This window comes from Pogona vitticeps, chromosome 2 (genome assembly GCF_051106095.1).
Source record: "Pogona vitticeps strain Pit_001003342236 chromosome 2, PviZW2.1, whole genome shotgun sequence".
Taxonomy (NCBI): domain Eukaryota; kingdom Metazoa; phylum Chordata; class Lepidosauria; order Squamata; family Agamidae; genus Pogona; species Pogona vitticeps.
The window spans coordinates 69,569,976-69,589,954 of NC_135784.1; the positions used below are offsets into that span (position 1 = coordinate 69,569,976).

Consider the following 19,979-nt stretch of genomic DNA (forward strand, 5'->3'; position numbering starts at 1 on the left):
AGAAGGTCTTTTCCTGCACCTCTCTAGGTTCTTCCAGGGTTGCCTGGAACTTTTTTGAGATGTGGGCTTGCCATTTGTTGCCTCCCACCTCTTGTCATTTGTCCACCTACCACCACCACCACCACCCCTGCCTTCCTGGGCCAGTAGCTCAATCTCTGCCCTTCCATGACACTTACTCTTCACAATAAGGAAGCCACTTGCCCCCAAATACCCCCAAATACCCATTTCATTTGCCTCTGCTGAGTCTTCAGGTAACTCAGAATGCTACCATTGGAGAGGTGGCCCATGTTCTTCCCACAGTTGAGCACCTCCTTGCAGTCCATGCACTCAGCCATTTGGGAATCTGTTGAACACTGTTGAAAATGCTCCAAGATTATTTATTTCTTGGGAGCTCCAGTTTTGATTGCATGTTCTTAGAAGGGATTGCTAACCTTATCACAATTAGTTCCAGCAACTGGTGGGGCAAGTGCTGCTGGAGAGATGGGGTGATTTCAGTGCCACATGCTTCTGACAGTGTCCACCTGAATTCCCTGAGTCTCCTCCTCCTCCACACCAGATGTGTAGAGGGAAGGTGCCACTAGCCACAATGCTGCTTTGTACAGGAGAGATTTACTGCTGCCCAAGCTGACCGTGTCAGTCTGAATGCTGATGCCACCTTCGTCCTTCTATGGCACGTCAGCTCTTTGGAAGAAAAATGCCTTCTTCACCATCCTTTTTGGCCCTTGCTGTGCCTTCCCTGGCTGTATTGCACAAAGATGTGCCTGGAACACATCTGAGGTTCACTACCTGTCCCATCTAGAACCCGAAGCTTCACTGCCACCTCCTTGGCAGACACACACACCTCTGCACTGCTGCCTGCTGCTCTTTCAGAGTTTCAGTGCTGAAGGAAACAGCTTGGTGACAGATTTTGTTTGGAGGGGCTCGTAATAGCCTTCCCTGAGCAACCAGCTACCTGTGTGTCATATCTTTTAGATATCTTCTTATGCATTACTGTTTTGACTGGATTTTTAATACTACTTGTTTTCCATTTTTGTGTTTTCCATTTCTCAGTGATATTCTTAAAAAATTTGTATACTTATTGATCTTTGCCTCAATATTGCCTGTTAATGGTGTAAGATTCCTCCTTATTGTTTGTAGTTTTAAATATCGTCTCTTAATGATGTTAACCAGCATTGTATACTCATTGTTTTCAAATCTAAATACTGTCTCTCATTGTTGTAAGCTGCCTTGAGTCCTTTTTCAAGGAAAAAGGCAGGGTAAAACCATTTTTGAAAAATACATAATTAAATAAATAATGGCAAAAAAGTGTAGGTAATCTTTTTCCTCTCCTCCCCCTCACTTCTCAGTAGAAGCTGCTGCGGTGGGTGCAGGTAGCATTCCCCAAGTGCCTCCTTGGAAATGCAGGTCTGGAAGGGACTCTATGGTTCATCAAGTCCAGCATATTAAATTTTGCTCCGGAAAACACATTAGGGCTTATTTTCAGGGGATGTTTTATTTTTTTCATGTACAACAATCTATGTTTATTCAAATACAGTCATGTCATCTTCTTCTGGTTGCTGCACAATGGTGGATGGCAGGGTTTCATTTAACTGGGGCTTATTTTGGGGTAGGGCATACTATATTACAAGCATCTTGAAAAAATCATGCTGTTTGAATGGATACAATAGAGAATACGATACCCTGAAGGGGCTTGTGCACTTCAGATATATCTCGATGGGCCAACCATCTGCATGCCATTCTGTTTCTATGACTTAGGGCAATAGGAGGGTGGCATGACTATATGAAAGGTTGAGTTTGCCTCAGGCATGAATGATGGATCATGTTTGAAGCCTAATGAACATAGGTCATATTTGGCTGGACTCTGGCGAAGTGGAATCCTCCTAACTCAGATACTCTGTGGACAGATGTAATGGCAAAGATCCTTCTAGGTTAGATGGTTAATAGTTTTCCCTCCTCAAATATTCAAAACTTGGCTTCATATTTTCAATGCTATATGCATGTTTCAAGTATGGATGAGTGAAAAAATTGCCTTTTTAAAATTGTTTTGATAACTTTGGTTAGGGTATGGCATACAGAAGGTAAGAGAAGGTGCGAGGGGAAAAAGAGTTGGGGTTGGGGGGGAGGAAAAACAAAAATATACTAACATCTAATCTATTCATATTGCAATAACAAAATTCAAACTCTGCTTTTCTTCTATTTTCTGCCTTCCAGATTTTAATTTATATTTTGCTCTATGTTATTCAACACTATCTGGTGACTCTAACCATTTGTAGAATAAATCAATGTGACAAACCCAGACCTACTGGGATATGTCACACAGTTACACTAAGCTGCCACCAACCATTCCCTGTAAGAAGTCACACAGACCAGGGATGGATTTTTAAACAATAAAAAGAATAAGGTTTATTTTAAAATACACACAGGGAAAAATAAACAATCAGGTGAATAAGATAAAGTAACGTGGCTTATTCTCACTCATACAAGCATACAGTTTGGTTCACACAGAACCCTTAACTTAAAGCACAGACCCTGAACCTATCAGTTCTGGCTAACCCACAGACACCTGAACCTATCAGGTTGGTACTCTGACACACAGTAGTACCCTGTCTGACACACAGACTCCCACAACAGCTTCTTCTTCCCAGCTGCTGCTTCGTCACAACCCAGTGTCTCTCCAGTGTCTCTCAGTGTCTCCCTCTCACCACACAGGCATCATATATTTATACAGTACAGCCCCTCCTCCTGATGTCCCGCCTTCCACTCCCCATAGGATGGAACTTTCCCTCCAAACCCATGACAGACAGGTAACATCAGTGCTGTATGTAACACCTCCCCTCTTTATAAGTTGTTTTGTAGGGGGAAAGCTAAGGTGCTTTTCACCAAAAAAACAACCTGTATAAAATACACAACAACAGTTATACATACCATATTATACTTACTCATACTTACATTCTAAGTTAACCCTAGCAAATAGGCATTTAAACATTTACCATATACATTACATCAATTTACCTTTATTCATACAAACCAAATTCAGAAAACAGGTACATTAACTTTTTGTCATCATTATATACACATAGTCCATGTTCTTTCGCCGTCTTCATTCTTCAGGTCTTCTTGATAAGGCGTCAGCAACACAGTTCACTGACCCTCTGACCACTTTCACTTCAAAGTCATAGTCCTGTAGGTTTAAAGCCCACCTCATAAGTTTGCTATTGTGGGTTTTCATTGCCTTTAACCATTGCAATGGTGAATGGTCAGTACACAGAATAAAATGTCTTCCCCAGATGTAAGGCTTGGCCTTCTGGATCGCGTAGACTATGGCCAAACACTCCTTCTCCACGGTTGCCAAATGTCTCTCACCTTTTTGAAGTTTCCTACTCAGGTAGGATACTGGATGTTGGTCACCATTCTCATCCTCCTGGCACAGAACTGCTCCTACCCCGCTGTTAGACGCATCGGTGTAGATGATGAACTCCCGGTCGAAGTCTGGAGCACGCAGGACAGGATAGTTGATTAACGCCTCCTTCAACCTCTGGAACGCCGCCTCACAGTCGCTGGTCCACGGGATGCGGTCATCAGCCGTCTTCCTCGTCAGATCGGTCAGCGGAGCCGCAATCTCGCTAAACCTCAGGATGAACTTTCTGTAGTAGCCCACCAACCCAAGAAATGATTTGACTTTTTTCTTGGTGTTGGGTCTAGGCCAATCACGAACAGCTTCTATTTTGGCCTCCAGGGGTTTTATCACTCCTCCCCCTACCATGTGACCCAAGTATTTTATTTCTGGGCTACCCAGCTGACACTTGCTGGCCTTTACTGTTAGCCCTGCTGCACTTAACCTCTGCAGCACTAACTCCAGGTGTATCAGGTGATCTTCCCAGGTATTACTGAAGATCCCTATGTCGTCAATGTAGGCCACTGTAAAGTCACTGAGCCCTGCCAAGGTCTGGTCCATCAGCCTTTGGAATGTGGCTGGTGCATTTCTGAGACCAAAGCTCAGGACTCGAAACTCATAGAGACCAAAAGGGCTGCAAAAGGCAGTCTTTTCTTGATCCCTGGGATCAATTCTTAATTGCCAATATCCCTTTACCAGGTCCAATGATGAGATGAACCGACAACCCCCTATGGTTTCAATCAGGTTGTCTAGCCTGGGCATTGGGTAGGCATCAGGAGTGGTTACACGGTTTAATTTCCTGTAATCAACACAAAACCTAATGCTCCCATCAGGCTTGTCCACAAGGACTATCGGAGAGGACCAAGGACTAGAAGAGGGGACGATTATGTTCTCCCTCAGCATCTCGTCCAGCTCCTTCCGCACCTTGTCCCTATAGGGTCCCGTTACTCGGTATGGGGATACTGCCTGCGGGGGTGCATCCCCTGTGTGGATCCGATGCATCACTCCCTTCACTATCCCCGGCTTGTTGGAAAACACCTGTTGATATTTACTAAGCAGCATTTTTAGTTCTTGCTGCTGGTCTTGGGTGAGTGCAGGACTGATCTTTACCTCCTCTGGGTTGTATTTTACTTCCCCTCTACCCTCCCAGAAGGGTAATTCAGCTTCCTCACTCTCAGCTGCTTTTATCGCGAATAAAACCCTCTGTTCCCCTCTGTAGTAGGGTTTTAGGGCATTCACATGAACCACCCTCCTTGCTTGGTTCTCCTCCTGCTCTATTAGGTAGTTCAGGTCTGACATCTTGGAAATGACCCTGTATGGTCCTGCCCATTTGAGCTGCAGTTTATTCTCTCTGCAGGGCCTAAGCCAAAGCACTTCCTCCCCTGGGTCAAAGTGCCTCTCTCTAGCTTTGTGGTCATACCATGTTTTCTGTCTGACCTTCTGAGCTTGCAGGTTTTCTGCTGCCAGCTCTAGATTTCTCTTTAGGTCATTCATCAAGGTGTCTATGTATGTCACCACGTCTTGTGGGTCATCCTGGGTGATCTGCTCCCAATTTTGTTTGATCAAATCAAGGGGCCCTTTCACCCCTAAGTGTGCAGCAAACATGTCAGAGTGACCCCTTTGTAAGATCATGGGGCGATACTTTTCAGGTACCACCAGCTGACTTCTGATCCCATCTCCCCCTTTTGAGATATTCCTCAGGGTTTCTCTATATAAAATCCCCTTTTTCTCCAGAAATCTCACTGGGGTTTCAGGTGTTAGCTGGGCGTCAGTCACCTGTTCAAAACACTTTTGGAGAGTGGCGTCTGCCTTTTGCTCTTGTCCAAATCTGCTGTCTGTGGTTAAGGTTTCCACCACAGCTTCTGAACTCCCCTCTGCTTCCGTCTCTGGCTCATCATTACCCCCCTGAACTGTCCCTGTGGTGGCTTGTGAGCGTGTAATCACTAGCACCCGTTTCACATGTTCAGCCAGGTCATTTCCCACGAGCACGGCTGCTGGCAGAGTCGATGAAACCGCTAGCCGCCAATCTCCCCTCCAGCCTTGAAAGTTGACAGGTACCTCTGCTACTGGCAGAGAGATTACCTGCCCCTCAATCCCTGCCACCTTTATGCTCTCATTTGGGATTATAAACTCCCTAGGAATAATATCCGGATGGCACAGGGTTACCTGGGAACAAGTGTCCCGCAGCCCCCTATACTGACGGTCAAGTATTCCTACGTCCACCCCAGCTGTCTCAAACAACTGAGAATCTGTTTTTATCAGCAAGCAGCGCTTTACCTCCACAAGAGGACCATTTTCCTCAGCCTGATCAGCAGAGGTAGCTGTTCCAGACTGAGTAGCCATAGCAACAGGCTCCCTCAGTGACACTGAGCCTTGCTCTTTCTGGACACAGAACACAGCTTTTGGCTTGGTTCCACTAGACTCCTGAGGCACCATTCCTTTTAGCTGCTTTAATTTCTGACACTCTGAGATTAGATGACCCTTTCCCTGACAGAAATAACATTTTCTGGTGTATTTTGATTCTCTCTCATCTTGTTTTGGTTTTCCCTCCAAAATCTGAGGTCTTGGTTTCATGTCTGAGGGCTTCCCTTCACCATGGGCCCCTCCCCCTTGCTGGCTTTTCCCTGGTCCCTGAGAGTACTTGCTGTAGGTTTCTTTGGGTTTACCTACAGATTTCCCCTCACCCAAGGGCTTTCTTATTTGGGAAATAAAATCTGCGATCTCTGCGGCTGCTGCCACAGACCTCGGTTTCCTTTCCCTCACTTGGAATTTCAATTCCCCATGCAGGACTGAATAGAACTGTTCCAGTGCTATCAAATCTTTAAGCTGCTCATAGGTCTCTGTCCCTTCCTGCGATAGCCATTTCTCAAGCAGCCTCACCAATTGGGCCCCCACTTGGGTAAAAGTCTGTTCTGGTTTCTTGGTGAGGGACCTGAATCTTTGTCTCAGCTGCTCTGCATTTATCCCATGTCTGGCAAACACCAGTTTCTTAAACTCTGCAAAATCTTTCATCAGTTCCTCAGGCATCTCGGCATAAACCTCAGCCAGGCTACCACTGATTAAAGATCGCATGATGGTCATCTTCTCAGTTTCCCTCACTGAGAAGTCCACAAACGCTCTTTCCACTAAGGAAAAGAACACCTCAGGACAATCTCCCTTGTGGTACACAGGGAATTTCTTCAGGTCAGCTTTAGACAGTTGGCCTCCCTCAGAATCCCTATTGTTATTATTGTTCTGATTCATCAGTTCCAATTTTTTTAATTCAAACGCCATTTTCTCTCTCTGCAATTCCAATTCAATTCTCTGTCTCTCTAATCTTTCTTCCTTTTCCATTCTCTCTATTTCAAATTGCCGCTGTTTCTCTCTTTCCCTTTCCTCCATTTCCCTCACCCTCAGTTCATGCTGTTGGGCTATGAGTATTTTTCTGAGTTCTGGGTCCTGCTCTCCTGTGCTGTCACCTTGCACTGAGCCAAATTCATCCTCAGAACCTTGGTCAATCTGGGGGTCTTTCACTTCACTCATGTCTGCTACTTGGCTTCGAGTCAAGGGCATAATCCCCCCTCAGAACAGGCTGCTTTAAAAGTCAAGCCTCAAAATAAAACGACCACTTTTTTCCTTCTTGCCTCAGAACCAGCTCTCCCTAGAGATTGCTGCTGTTCTTCAGCACTAACTTGCAACAGTATCGAGTCAGAGCCTACCCCCCTCTGCTGGGCCTCTCAGCTGGCAAGCTAGCTCACTGTTGCTACGCAGTTTTGCCTCAGCTTTTTCCCGCCAAAACTAGGCTGCCTCAGAGCACCTTAATCTAAGTCTCCCCAGTTGGCACGTTCTTCTACTAGCGCACCTCCCCGTGAGGTACACCTAGAAGATTACCTACGCGCCTCAGACTGTCCCTGACTAGACCCCCCTTGCTCTGGGCACACTTGCCAAGGCTTTGCTGGACCACTGGACAACTGGACCAGTCGTATCCCACACGCTGGACACCAATCAATGTGACAAACCCAGACCTACTGGGATATGTCACACAGTTACACTAAGCTGCCACCAACCATTCCCTGTAAGAAGTCACACAGACCAGGGATGGATTTTTAAACAATAAAAAGAATAAGGTTTATTTTAAAATACACACAGGGAAAAATAAACAATCAGGTGAATAAGATAAAGTAACGTGGCTTATTCTCACTCATACAAGCATACAGTTTGGTTCACACAGAACCCTTAACTTAAAGCACAGACCCTGAACCTATCAGTTCTGGCTAACCCACAGACACCTGAACCTATCAGGTTGGTACTCTGACACACAGTAGTACCCTGTCTGACACACAGACTCCCACAACAGCTTCTTCTTCCCAGCTGCTGCTTCGTCACAACCCAGTGTCTCTCCAGTGTCTCTCAGTGTCTCCCTCTCACCACACAGGCATCATATATTTATACAGTACAGCCCCTCCTCCTGATGTCCCGCCTTCCACTCCCCATAGGATGGAACTTTCCCTCCAAACCCATGACAGACAGGTAACATCAGTGCTGTATGTAACAGTCCCATCTTTCAGTTGCCCTCTGTGTAGGACAGCCCTTCATCACTTCTGATAGAATGTCCATTTCTGCTGCTCCCTTATCTTCCCAGTAAGATCCTCTTGTTTCGGTAGCACCTGAATTTTCCAGTTTTTGGCATAAAGAATTCTGGCTGCAGTGACTATATAACTAAACACTTCTTTGCTTTATCTATATTATCTGGTATCATACTCAATGAAAACAGTTCTGGAGTTAATGGAACCTTACAAAGCAATATTTGTTGTAACGCAGTATACACTGTATTCGCGAATTGTTGTCCTCTGAAGATGCCGGCCACAACCTTCAGAACAACCTTCAGAACATGGCCAAGGAGCCCGAAAAACCCACAACCACAGTATGCACTCCTATCCAATATTGTTTTGTTACTCTAAAAGTCCACCGTATATAATAGATTCCCACGTCTGCTTTAAAATTGCCTCTTTAATGATGTTTAACATCTGGATGCATTTAGAGCATCCTCCGCTTTGTGTTTGGATGGCATTGACAACATAGTTGTCACCTGTCTTTTCGATGTATTGGGCACAAGTCCTATATCACCTCCCTCCTACAGAAACGCCAAAGGGTTGGGCAATGAAGCTCATAAGGCTTGCAGTTCCTTCTTTCTACCCTGCCTGTGGAAAGCCTGCCAAGAAATCTTTTACAACCCTTTGAGATTCCAACATAGTGCTAATCACCTGCCCCCTATCTAACAGTGTGTCTTATTCAACAGCCATGTACAGCTAGCTTCAATCTGGGTCAGGATGTTGTGTGCAGAGGCAGCAGAAAGTCTCTTGCTATATATCTAGAATTAGCAAGAAGCCAATATTGAGATTAGAACCTGTGGCTCCAGTACTTTGGCCATCTCATGAGAAGAGAAGACTCCTTGGAAAAAACCTTGATGTTGGGAAAGTGTGACGGCAAGAGGAGAAGGAGACAACAGAGGATGAGATGGCTGGACAGTGTCTGCAAAGCAATGAACATGAATTTGACACAACTCCGGGAGGCAGTAGAAGATAGGAGGGCCTGGCATGCTCTGGTCCATGGGGTCACAAAGAGTCGGACACGACTAAACTATGACGAATTTTTGCTTGGCAATTAAACAAAAAACCCAGTAATTCTTAGTTTAACATCTGCTATTAATAAGAGTTCAAATAGGCAGAATTTCATTCCAGAATGTGAGTTTTCATAGTTGGAGTACTGTTAACAAGAAGCTGTAATTGTTAACTTTCTGACTAATACACCCATGACATACCGATCTGTTATGCTCATTTGCAGGTGTATTCCTGAAAACATGATCTATTGAAAGAGCCCCACAAAGGTATGGCATTTCTCTTCTAGATAAAGGAGAAATTTCACAGCAGATGGGAAGAGATCTAGATGATCCCAGATGCTAGTTTGGATCTATTCTGACCAGCTCTCTGACCGGCCTCATTTTATGTGACAAAACAAGTTTGATTATCCTGATGACTTATGTCGGGAAAATAAGAAGTGGAATGAATGTATCCCTTTCAATTTTTCTGGACTTATTGGGAAATATTGATACCACTGAACCTGGTATCTTTTAGGCTTGCATAGGTGTACTGATATTTAATCTCCCATCCCTTGCTAACGAGGTTCCCCTCCATAATTGGTGGTCTTTGGGGTATCTGTTAATCTAGTTAGAACAACATTCAGACTGCACAGAGTTGAACCCTTCCCAAAAGACCAGGTGAACAACTTGGAAGTTGTTCTGGGCATCACACTATGCATGGAAGCACACTTGTCGTTAACAGTAGCACCTCGGTTTACGAAATCAATGTGTTCTCCGGGACGTTACGTAAAGTGAAAATTATGTTAAGCGAAACATGGATTGCCATAGGAACGAGGCGGCGCTATATATCTCCAGTCACAATGCATCCTGGGGAAATTCGGTTATGTTAACTGAGGCGTTCATAAACTGAGGTATTACTGTACTAGGGTTGCCTTTTATCACCTCTAGCTGCTTTGCGGCTGTATCCTAATATGGAGAAAAGGGATGCTGCTACAGTGATCCAGGCCCTGGTTACATACATAATAGACTTGTGCAACACATAGTTGGGGGGGGCGGTGGTGGTTGTGAGTTTAAGGGGTGCAGAATGTGACTAATTCCCTGAAGGGGCAGGTGATCTTACCAAATCACCAATTCCATATCAGCTGTACAGGCTGACAATGTGTTTCAGGGTCAACTGTTCATCTTTAAAGCCCCAAATGGATTGTGACTTGGTTATGTGAAACTGTTTATATGCCCAAATAGTTAAAGATCTATTTGGCTGACAGTTTAAAGGGATGAAGCCATTTTGGTTGTGGCTCTATCTTCTTAGAATACACCCATCATATGTGCGTATACAGTGGGGTCTTGACTTGAGAACTTAATCCGTATTGGAAGGCGGTTCTCAAGTCAAAAAGTCTGTAAGTCAAGTCTCCATTGACCTACAGTGCATTAAAAACCGATTAATCCCGTAACAGGCCGCTTTTGTTCCATTTTGGTTTTTTTCTGGTCTGTAAGTCAAATCTCAGTCTGCAAGTCAAACCTAAATTTTGTGGCCAGAGAAGTCTGTAACTCAAAAAGTCTGTAAGTCAAGCTGTCTGTAAGTCAAGACCCCACTGTACCTGTTTTCAAATTGGCTTGACATCTGGGCATTTAAATGCATGGATTCCCATCTTTTATACATTTTTCTTCCTGCTCTTATTTAAAATGTTTAAATGTCATATTACTGTTTTAGTTAGTTTTTTAAATTATTGTTATGACGTTTATCTTCATTTCTAAGGGTAATATGGAAATATTTTTAAAATCAAGTTATCCATGCTTACCTTGTCAGCTTATTTATACAGTATACAGAACTGGGCTATACAACGCCTGACGCCTACAGTATTAATTTTCTGAACAGCAGCATATATGCAAATCCTGGCGCTACATATAGTACAGTACATTCACGGTTCACAGCACAACAACCAACACGAGCGAATAGCGCCTCCAATACTGTGGGGTAGAGGAGACTTAAATCAGTCGCACTGGAAGTCGGCATTCATACTTGATCGGGGCGGAACCCTCGGAGCGCACTGAGGCCGACTTCCGAGTTCACACGTTCACAGGATGGGGGCGTAAGGCTCGTGTCCTGCCTTTGCTCTCGCAAGCGCCCACATCCGTTTGCTCGGTTACAAAGATACTGTATGTGCAACCCGCGGAAAATCCTCTCCAAGCCTGCCGGTTCTTTTCCTCCCGCCTTCGGTGTTTGAAGCCGCCCCCGCCCCTTTCCGCGCAGCCCCTCTGCCTCACGCAGCCTCTTCCGCTCACAAATCCGCGCCTTCCCCCCCCCCCCGACCCGCCATTCCACTCCCTTCATTTCCGCTTGCGAGACCCTTCCCGGGCCAATCCCTCCCTTCGCCGCCTTCTTCCCGCCCGCCCGCCGCGCCGTCCTGCCGTGCGCATGCTTAGGTTATGCAACAGGCCCGGGGCCCCGACTTGTCCCAGCGGCAAGGCGAAGCCGGCGGGGCCGCTAAGCTTGCAGGAAGGGGCCGGGAGTGTGTAGGGGGGAACAGCGCGAGTGGCGGGGCACAAGAGGGAGGGAGCGAGCCCGGCCCTTTCAGCGGGGCGTGGAAAGACAGGGACGCGGGCAGGCGCCTCCTGCTCAACCCACCCGGCGAGGGGCTCTGAGCGAGCGCGCTGGCAAGACGGCGGCGTGAGCGGCCTCGGCAGCCGGGGCCAAGTCCCGCCCGTTCCGCGACGGCAAAAGGGGTTGGCTTCCTGCGAGCGGTGCCGCTCCCTCCCCTCCCCACGTTCCTCTCCTTCCCCTTCCCCTCCTCCTCCTCATCCCTCCTTCCCCTCCCGTTTTTTTTTCTCTCTCTCTCTTTTCCCTCCCTTCCTTCCTTCCTTCCCCCGGCAGTAGGAGCCGCAGCGGCAACAGCCACAGCAGCAGCACCACCAGCAGCAGCAGCCGCCCGGGTCCCCCCCTGAGCCATGGCGCTGTGAGAGCAGCACATGGCGGCCGCAGCAGCCATGAACCCCCCACTAATCCATACAACTCCCCCCTGAAGAGCCACCGTGTAACTGCAGCCGCCGCCGCCGCCAACCAGCTAACCCACCAACCAACCAGCCCGCCCGCCCGTCACCCATCTTAGTTTGAATAATATTCTCCTCCAGCAGAGCCCGGCTCCATCAGTTCCCAACACTACCCACCCGCAACTCTAAACTCCTCCTGCTGCCTCGCCCGGACTGAAGGCACCACCACTACTACTACAAGTGCCGCCGCCGCCACCCAGTTCCCTTCGACCGGTCGTCCCCTCCTCGTCGCCACCGCCGCCGCCGCCATGGGAGTGCAAGGCTTCCAGGATTACATCGAGAAACACTGCCCGAGCGCCGTGGTGCCGGTGGAGCTGCAGAAGCTGGCCCGGGGCAGCCTGGTTGGTGGCGGCCGCCAGCGGCCCCCGCAAACCCCGCTGCGCCTCCTCATCGACGCCGACAACTGCCTCCACCGGCTCTACGGCGGCTTCTACACGGACTGGGTGAGCGGCGGGCAATGGAACCACATGCTGGGCTACTTGGCGGCGCTGGCCAAGGCCTGCTTCAACGGCAACATCGAGCTCTTCGTCTTCTTCAACGGCGCCTTGGAGAAGGCCCGGCTCCACGAGTGGGTGAAGCGCCAGGGCAACGAGCGCCAGACGGCCCAGCAGATCGTCAGCCACGTTCAGAACAAGGGCACCCCGCCGCCCAAGGTCTGGTTCCTGCCGCCCGTCTGTATGGCACACTGCATCCGCCTGGCCCTCATCCGCTTCCACATCAAGGTAGGCAAAGGAGTGGCGGTGGCGGCGGCGGCCTCCTCTGGCCCCGGAGGGCTTGGCGTCGCTTTTGCCCCCTTTTCCAGGCCCTCTCATCTCATTGCACCAGCGCCCCCCTTCCATTCCTGCCCCTGCTCCATTGGACCTGCCTTGGGCCACCTTCTAGCAGCTCCTCATAAGTAGGAAAGTCCTCGTTTTCCATCCCTGTCTCGGCCCCCTCTTGCTTTGGTGGTCGTCGTCGTCCTCCTCTCTCCCCTTCCCCTTCTTCCTCAAAGCGGCCCCACTTGTGTATTTATTGGAGGGCCCTCTGGCCCCTGCCTGCCCCTCTCGCCGGCCCGGGGCCAACTTAGCTGCCGCCGCTGCCGCCGCCGCTTTTCCTCGCCCACGGCGGCCGCAGCAGCAGCTCCTCTTTGGGTTCCTTTCATAAGTTCCTCGCCGCTCCACTGGTAGCAGTGGCAAGGTTGGGGAGGGGGGGGCGAGAGAGAGCCTTCTTAAAATGGCAGCAAGTTTTGCCCTTCTGAGAATGGCTCGAGTGCTTTCAGAGAGAGGGAAGTTCTGTTTCCCTGTATCCGCAAAATGTCGTCAAAATCTGGCGGTGTTGGCAGCTAGGGCGGGGAGAGGAGGCGCTGGGAGAGTTTCCCGGGAGCAAGCGTGCTCGCCCCTGGCCATTAATAGGCACTTAAACGTGGCCAGAAAGTTTATATTGCATCTGTGTCGGGCCGTGGACTCGTTTTATCTCCTCCCTTCCCAAAAGGAGCAGGAAATAGGTAGACCTTCTCATGGCTAGCTGCGGAGCTGCAGGGTGCCTTTAGCTGGTAAAGGGGAGGGCTTATTAAGCACCCTGATGTCCTCAATCTCTACAGGGATTTTTCTATTTATACGTACCTGTCAGGCTTTGAAAACCAGATGAGGGTGATCTGGAACATCCGAGGGCTCCCATGCTCAATCAGAGATGGCCGCATGCGTTGCAAAGACTGAACTTCATACTGCAACCCTTCCTTTATTTCTTTCCAGTTCCCCAAGCTATATATCGACTTTTGTTTTTATAAGCACTAGATTTTTTTAAAAAAATTGCTGGCTGCCTCACCCAGGCCTTCTTGTCATATTCTGCATCTCAGACTCCATTTCTTGCCCAGCACTCAGAGTAATGTAAGCAACAAGGGACACTTAAGAGTTAGAAAATATGTACCTAGCAAGGAGAATCTGTAGTGAAAACTTTTGCTTTCGATCCAGTCTAGTCACTATTTCAAAGTTTGCACAGTTTCCTCCTCTTGAAAACTCCAGTGAGGTGTTTTCTGACTCCATGTTGCTCTGGGGGCCATTGTTCTGATCACTCTAGTTTTTAAAATGTCTCTTGCATGCTAGGCCTGTCTTCTGGAGACAGTGTCTTCTCTGGAGCTAACTATTTGTATTTTGAAAGTTCAGTCATTCTTGCATTTGATCAAAATCGTAATTGAATATCTAGGGGTTTCACATTCAACAAGTTCTTCAGTTAATTTATATTTAAAGGGAAAGTTGTGATTTAAACTGCATTAAAGTCCCAGGGCCTAGAGGTTTCATAAAACAACACTATAAAATTGAATATACGTTAAATAAAGGTTTCCATGTCACTTAAAAAAATACACAGTGCAGGCATACAAAATAGTTTGCAGTTGTATACATTTGCAATTGCTATGCTAAAAAGAGTGCTGGTGTTTCTAGTAACTTCCCAGTTTGATTTTCTTTTCATTAATGTCTGTGTTCTTTTGATGACAGACCTCCCCCACCCCCAAAGATCTAAATCCAGTATGTAGCTAGATCCAACTAGAGTAGGCCCACCTTGAATCAGTATGATTGATATGAGTATCGACTAACCATACAGCAATTGATTCAGTGTGAAAACTGTGAATGTATTTTAGATGAACTCCTATGAACCAAAAGAACAAAAAACAGAAAATGTTCAGCAATATTCCTAAATAGTGGTACACTTTTAGTCAGTTCTGTTGCATAGGATAATATATATTATGTCACCTTTAAAGACACACAGTGATCTGTAATCAGAGCTTAACATATCAGGATTTTTGTGCTGTCCTTTTGGCAGATTACAGCAGAGCAGAAACCAGGACAAAGAATACTTTTTTTTTCTAGGAGGAGGGAGTTCTCCCAAAAAGAGAAAATATTTTTAAAAGAGGTTGATGAGAGTTAATCTGTTATGTATTTAGTGAAACTGAAAGAAGTCATGCTCTGTTTTCCAAAGGCGTTTGTGAAGTGACTTGCTGCTTGGAATGTGTGTTACAAGGCCTAGGAATCATTCTGCATTTTAAGAAAGGTAGTGAGACTTCAGACTAAGTTGATAGTGGAAGTCCCACCCCTTCTTTCAGTTGTAACTGGTAAGAAATTTTATAAGCCTACAAGTTGGCGGATTGTGTGTAGCTATTGGCTTATAGCAGTGACAGACATGAAGTGTAGGTCTACAGTGAACAAGTTAGCTTGCTCTGTTCATGTATACTTGTTAAATTCTTCGGAATGGAAGTGGAAAGCTGTGAACTGCAACCAAACTTTTCTCTGTAACTTAATCAGATGTGACTTGCATTTCTAATAAAAGAATAACCATTTGAATCTAGAAACTTGTTTGTACAGTAGTTTGGGCAGCAAAATTTCACAGTACTGATGGAAAGAACAGCCTAGTTTTGAGGGGAAATTGCTTTGGTGATTTGAAGGAGTACTCGTATTCAGAAATCCCGAGTTTTAAAAAGGCCTTTCTATTCATCACATAACATATATTTTCTTTTGTGAAAAATAAATGGCAAGTGTTTATACATCCTTATGACTGTGAAGTATTAAAATATGACATTGCTTTCTACAACACTTTATAGGACAAAATTACATATTTCTTAGTATTTAAATATGTAATGGATTAAGGCCTAACACACATTTCTGTCACATTTCATTTCAAACTTTGCCTTACTCCTCAGATGATTTTTTTTTGGTGGTAAATCTGCATTTTTCAGTTTACGTTAACACAGAATACTGTTCCAATATATAAATTAAAGCTTGATTATTTTAATTTTTAAATGCTGGTGGTGATGTTGTCTTATGATATGTGTATGATAATTTATTAATAACGTGTGTCACTATGATGTTTACTTGAGAAGTAAAGGCAGATAGACATATTTTAATAAATTGCTGTGGATTTCTAGACATTTTGAGATAAATTCTGTTTACAATTACAAAAGAAGAATCCATACATAATGAATGAATTCTTGTATTTCAAAGTCAGATGAGGTAAGAATTTGTAGGACTTATATTTTGAAATCTCAGATGGCAAATTGAATAAGCAGTGAGAAATCTGTAGAGTATGAGCATGAGAGAATCATGCAAATCTGTTGAGAACACATGCTATTCTATCAATACACCACACATTGTTCATTTTAATTAGTTATTCACATTATTAATCCATAAGCAAAAGTTTAAAAATGTTAATAAGTACTATAGTATTAAACACTAATGTGATTCTGTATGTGTTGCAGTCCCATTTTAAAATCAAAATAGCCTGAAAGTACAAATAATAATAACTTTTTTGTTTTTTACATATGTCCAACCACAGGTGTTCCAGTACTGGTTTCTTGTTTTTTCTTTTTGAAAACCACTTGCTTATACCTTTTACTCTCAGTTTTTCTTAACCTTTCTTCATAGATTGGTGGCATGTGAGACATCAAATGTCATCTGGTGTAGTTCCCAAACACATATTTATTTTATTGTAGACAAGTGGCAATATACTGTAAGCAAACTGCTCTTCTTCTTTGAGATAATATGTAGTGAGTAAGCAAAGGATAAGGCCTTTTTGTATGTGTCTATATGGTTGGTTCCATAAGGTATAAAACAGTTTTAAAATCAGAATATGCGGAAGGAGCCTTTCTTTCCATGTGAACCTGGCCATCAGCAGCATTGGTTGCTAAGGATTTTACTTTACATCTCTTTGGTATCAGAGGTCCATTTGTCTGGTATGTGTGGCAAGATCCCTATTCAATTGTTTCCTGATCTGCAGTCATCAGCCCTGTTACAGACAGAAGCTAGTCCTGCCCCCAATTCTTTGCTCATGTAAGTGGTGATGTGTCTGAGGAGAAGAAAAATTCTGTGGAGGCTCTGTAAGTGAGTAAAGACCATGGCAGATAAAAATCAATGATTTTTAAAAATCAGATTCATTTAAATAAAAGCAATCTTTTTTTAAATTAAATTGCCCAAAAAATCCAGTTAAAAATAAATAAAATTGTGATTTAAGTTATTGATTATATCATATCCACCCTGGTAAGGACACAGACTTTCCAGAGTTTTTGTTTTGTGTAGAGCCTGCATACAAGGAGGGGTTTCTCCTAAAGCAGCAAGGGAAGCATCTGGGTTAGCTTATCTCCTGTTACCTTATTCACCATTCTGGGTGACAGAATGGCTACATGGGGTTAGTCTCTTTTGCAGTGCAGTTCCTGTCCTGGCTATCCTGACCAGTGTCCTTTCCCCACTGGCTTTTCGGCAGGGGGCAAGAACTGTTTTAGTTTTCACCTTTGTGCACTTGTTTCTTGATGACATCCTTTAAATGGGTAAGGTGAGCTTTGGGTTGGGCGTGAGGGTTGAAAGCCAAGGTATACGTATTTTAATCAGTATGAATAAAAATTGTCTTTTGAACTGGATTTTAGAATCAAAGATATTTTACAAAACATATGCAATCCCTGTAAGTTTTGTTTTAAAAGTGGTTTGCTTTAAAAGGGTGCCTATTTTGGTTTATACATGTATTAAACACTTTACTTTTTCTCATACCTGTTGAATAACTCTTAAGTGAAACCCTCACAGTGTATGTAAAAAAGAAAAAAATGGTGTGAGAAGAAAATACATGACTTTTGAGCCTAAGCATTAGAAATGACACAGTGATTGCATTTGAACATGCGTATTACTACAAATAGGGGTGGGCACCTTTTTTCCTCCCTAAGGCCTCCTACTGTTGGATTTCAGCCTGAAAGCCAGGGAGGAAAAGACTTAAGCATTTTCCTCCTTCCAGCATGCCTAATTCTGCTGAGAAACTAGGATTACTTACTCTCTGTGTGCCTTCTTTTACAATGGAGTCAGACTGTTGGGAGTGTGTGAGTAGAGTCATTCCCCTGCACCCTCTTTCCCAGTCTGAATAGACTGCTACTTTTTTTGCCCAACACCTCATTGGAAGGTACCATTTGCTTTGGTGAGGAAAGAGTGAGGATGAATATCCTAACACATGGGTGGCAAGCCTTTAGCAGGGCAGATATTTTAGACGAGAGTCCTCAGAATACCCAGCTTGTATCGCCAGTGATAAAAGAATGTGGCAGTTGTAGTCCATCTAGGTAACATAGACCTGGCAAATGTGCTTTGCTTGTATTCCTGCATTAAGCAGGGGGTTGGACTTGATGGCCTTGTAGGCCCCTTCCAACTTCACTTTTCTATGATTCTCTTTCCCAGGACCATCAGGTTCCTAACACCTTGCTAGAGAGCTTTTTGGTAAACTGTTGGTGCCTACAAGGTTGTGGGCAGTGAAGTTGAGTTATCCATGCTTACTCTCACCCCAGCAGTGGAATTTGGGGAGTGGCAGCTGCCCCTAAATGTTCTGGTTTCCCCACCCCACGCGTTGTTTAGCATGATGAGAGTAAGCTATGCAGTGCTCTGGATTCCTGTGTTTTTTCTCTCCTCTTGTGCAGCTGCAAGGAATTTGGGAATGTTTCCCTCTGATTTTAGTTAACCACCATTTAGTGGGGTGACCAAACTCTAAGTATGGGTAACATTAATGTCAGTTTATTTGAAAAAGCAAGCACTTTAACCTGTCACAGCTTATGTGGTTAAAACAATAGAATGAAGTGTGTGCTTAATCTAAATTGGAAACAAAAAAATTATAAACTCTTCTTTCCATCTGTCCTAGAAGAGCAGGAAGATGTGTAGGCCTGCATGTCGATTTAGCTCTCATTATGTTAAATTATACAATATTGGCAGGGTGGGTATTATCCCAAAACCAGACAAAAGAAGGTGGTTATCCTTAAATTTAAGATGTGTGCTTCCTGTATGCATTGTTTTCAGGAAGAATTGCTGAGATTTTTGCTCTTAACTGCTTTAGTAATGAATTTTGGCCTCACAGCAGGAAATTTTTGCCAAGGTTAGAGGGTTTTGTTTAAAAAAAGCAGGTGGAGAAATGTGTGGGCCATTTGTGGCTTGCTCTTGGTATAATGTGATGTTTGAACCTGGCAACAGAGGCAATGGTCTTGTGCCCAGTTAGCTATGTAAAATGCCTTTGGATTGCCTCTGATTTTCTACTGAGTGTACATGTATGTGGTTGCCCTAGGGCATGTATTTATTATTGCGAACTGATTGGTAAAAGCAGAGATTCAGAACAGAAGTATTAAAATTTAGTAGATATCATATGCTATCCCATTAGATTTATCTGCAGAGTTTGGCTTTATGAACTTATGTCTGTATGTTTTAAATGTGTTCAGTTTAAAAATTATGTTCGTGACCAAAGGAGCTCAGGGATTTTACCATATCTTAGGGAATCATGGCTGTGCTTAATAATTTGGCATCATTTAGTTTTGGATGGATCTAAGCAGTTACCAGCAATCTTATCCTGTGCAGATTCAAAGTAGTGGAATTGTCTTGCTTAGTATTTTTGTGTATGTAATGAGTGGCTCAGAGCTGCATCACAAAATGTGATAATTGTTAATTGGAGGTGTGTCCTTCTTTTTCTGTGTTTCTCTTTCCTCTTTAATTTTTTTTGGACTCCAGATCCCTGAATTCTCCATTTTGGGAGTTCTGCCTGCCAGACCCACACCTAAATTGTGTTTATGGAGAAAGGATCATCTGGAAGGCTTCATGACCTAGGAAAGGCTGAGTTCCAGCCTAGCTTCCTGTTACAAAAGGAAACTGCCCTGGTGCTTGTTGAAACTCCTTCCAACTCAGCCTTTTTCCAAGTGAACACAATTTAGATGGGAGTCTTAACAGGTAGAGCTCTTGGAATGGAGAATTCTGGAATTTGGAGTTGTAAAAATGGGAAACAAAAACAAATCGCACATGCCTGTCATTAATTGTTAATAGCAGCTGATTAGGATCTGTACTGAAAAAATGCAGGGATTTCAACGTTTAAATATAATGTTTAAAATTAATATCACGGCAGTAGGCATCACCAGCTGGTCATTAACAAGTTGTCAAAGATCATGCTATGCATTGTGTTGTATTATTGTTTATCTCTTTTCCCCACTTT

At 44.7% G+C, this 19,979-nt stretch overlaps 1 protein-coding gene across 2 annotated transcripts in view; it reads left to right on the forward strand.

Annotated features, from left to right (window-relative positions):
- The first annotated feature begins 12,135 nt into the window (after positions 1-12,135).
- The window catches only part of FAM120A (family with sequence similarity 120 member A), a 76,799-nt gene continuing 68,955 nt past the window's right edge, over positions 12,136-19,979 (forward strand). The window contains exon 1 of one of the 2 annotated variants that reach the window (XM_072989662.2): positions 12,136-12,742. In XM_072989662.2, coding sequence (XP_072845763.2) covers positions 12,269-12,742 — 474 coding nt within the window. In that variant the 5' untranslated portion in view covers positions 12,136-12,268. The remainder of the gene's footprint in view (positions 12,743-19,979) is intronic. The other variant, XM_020803641.3, reaches the window with a different exon arrangement.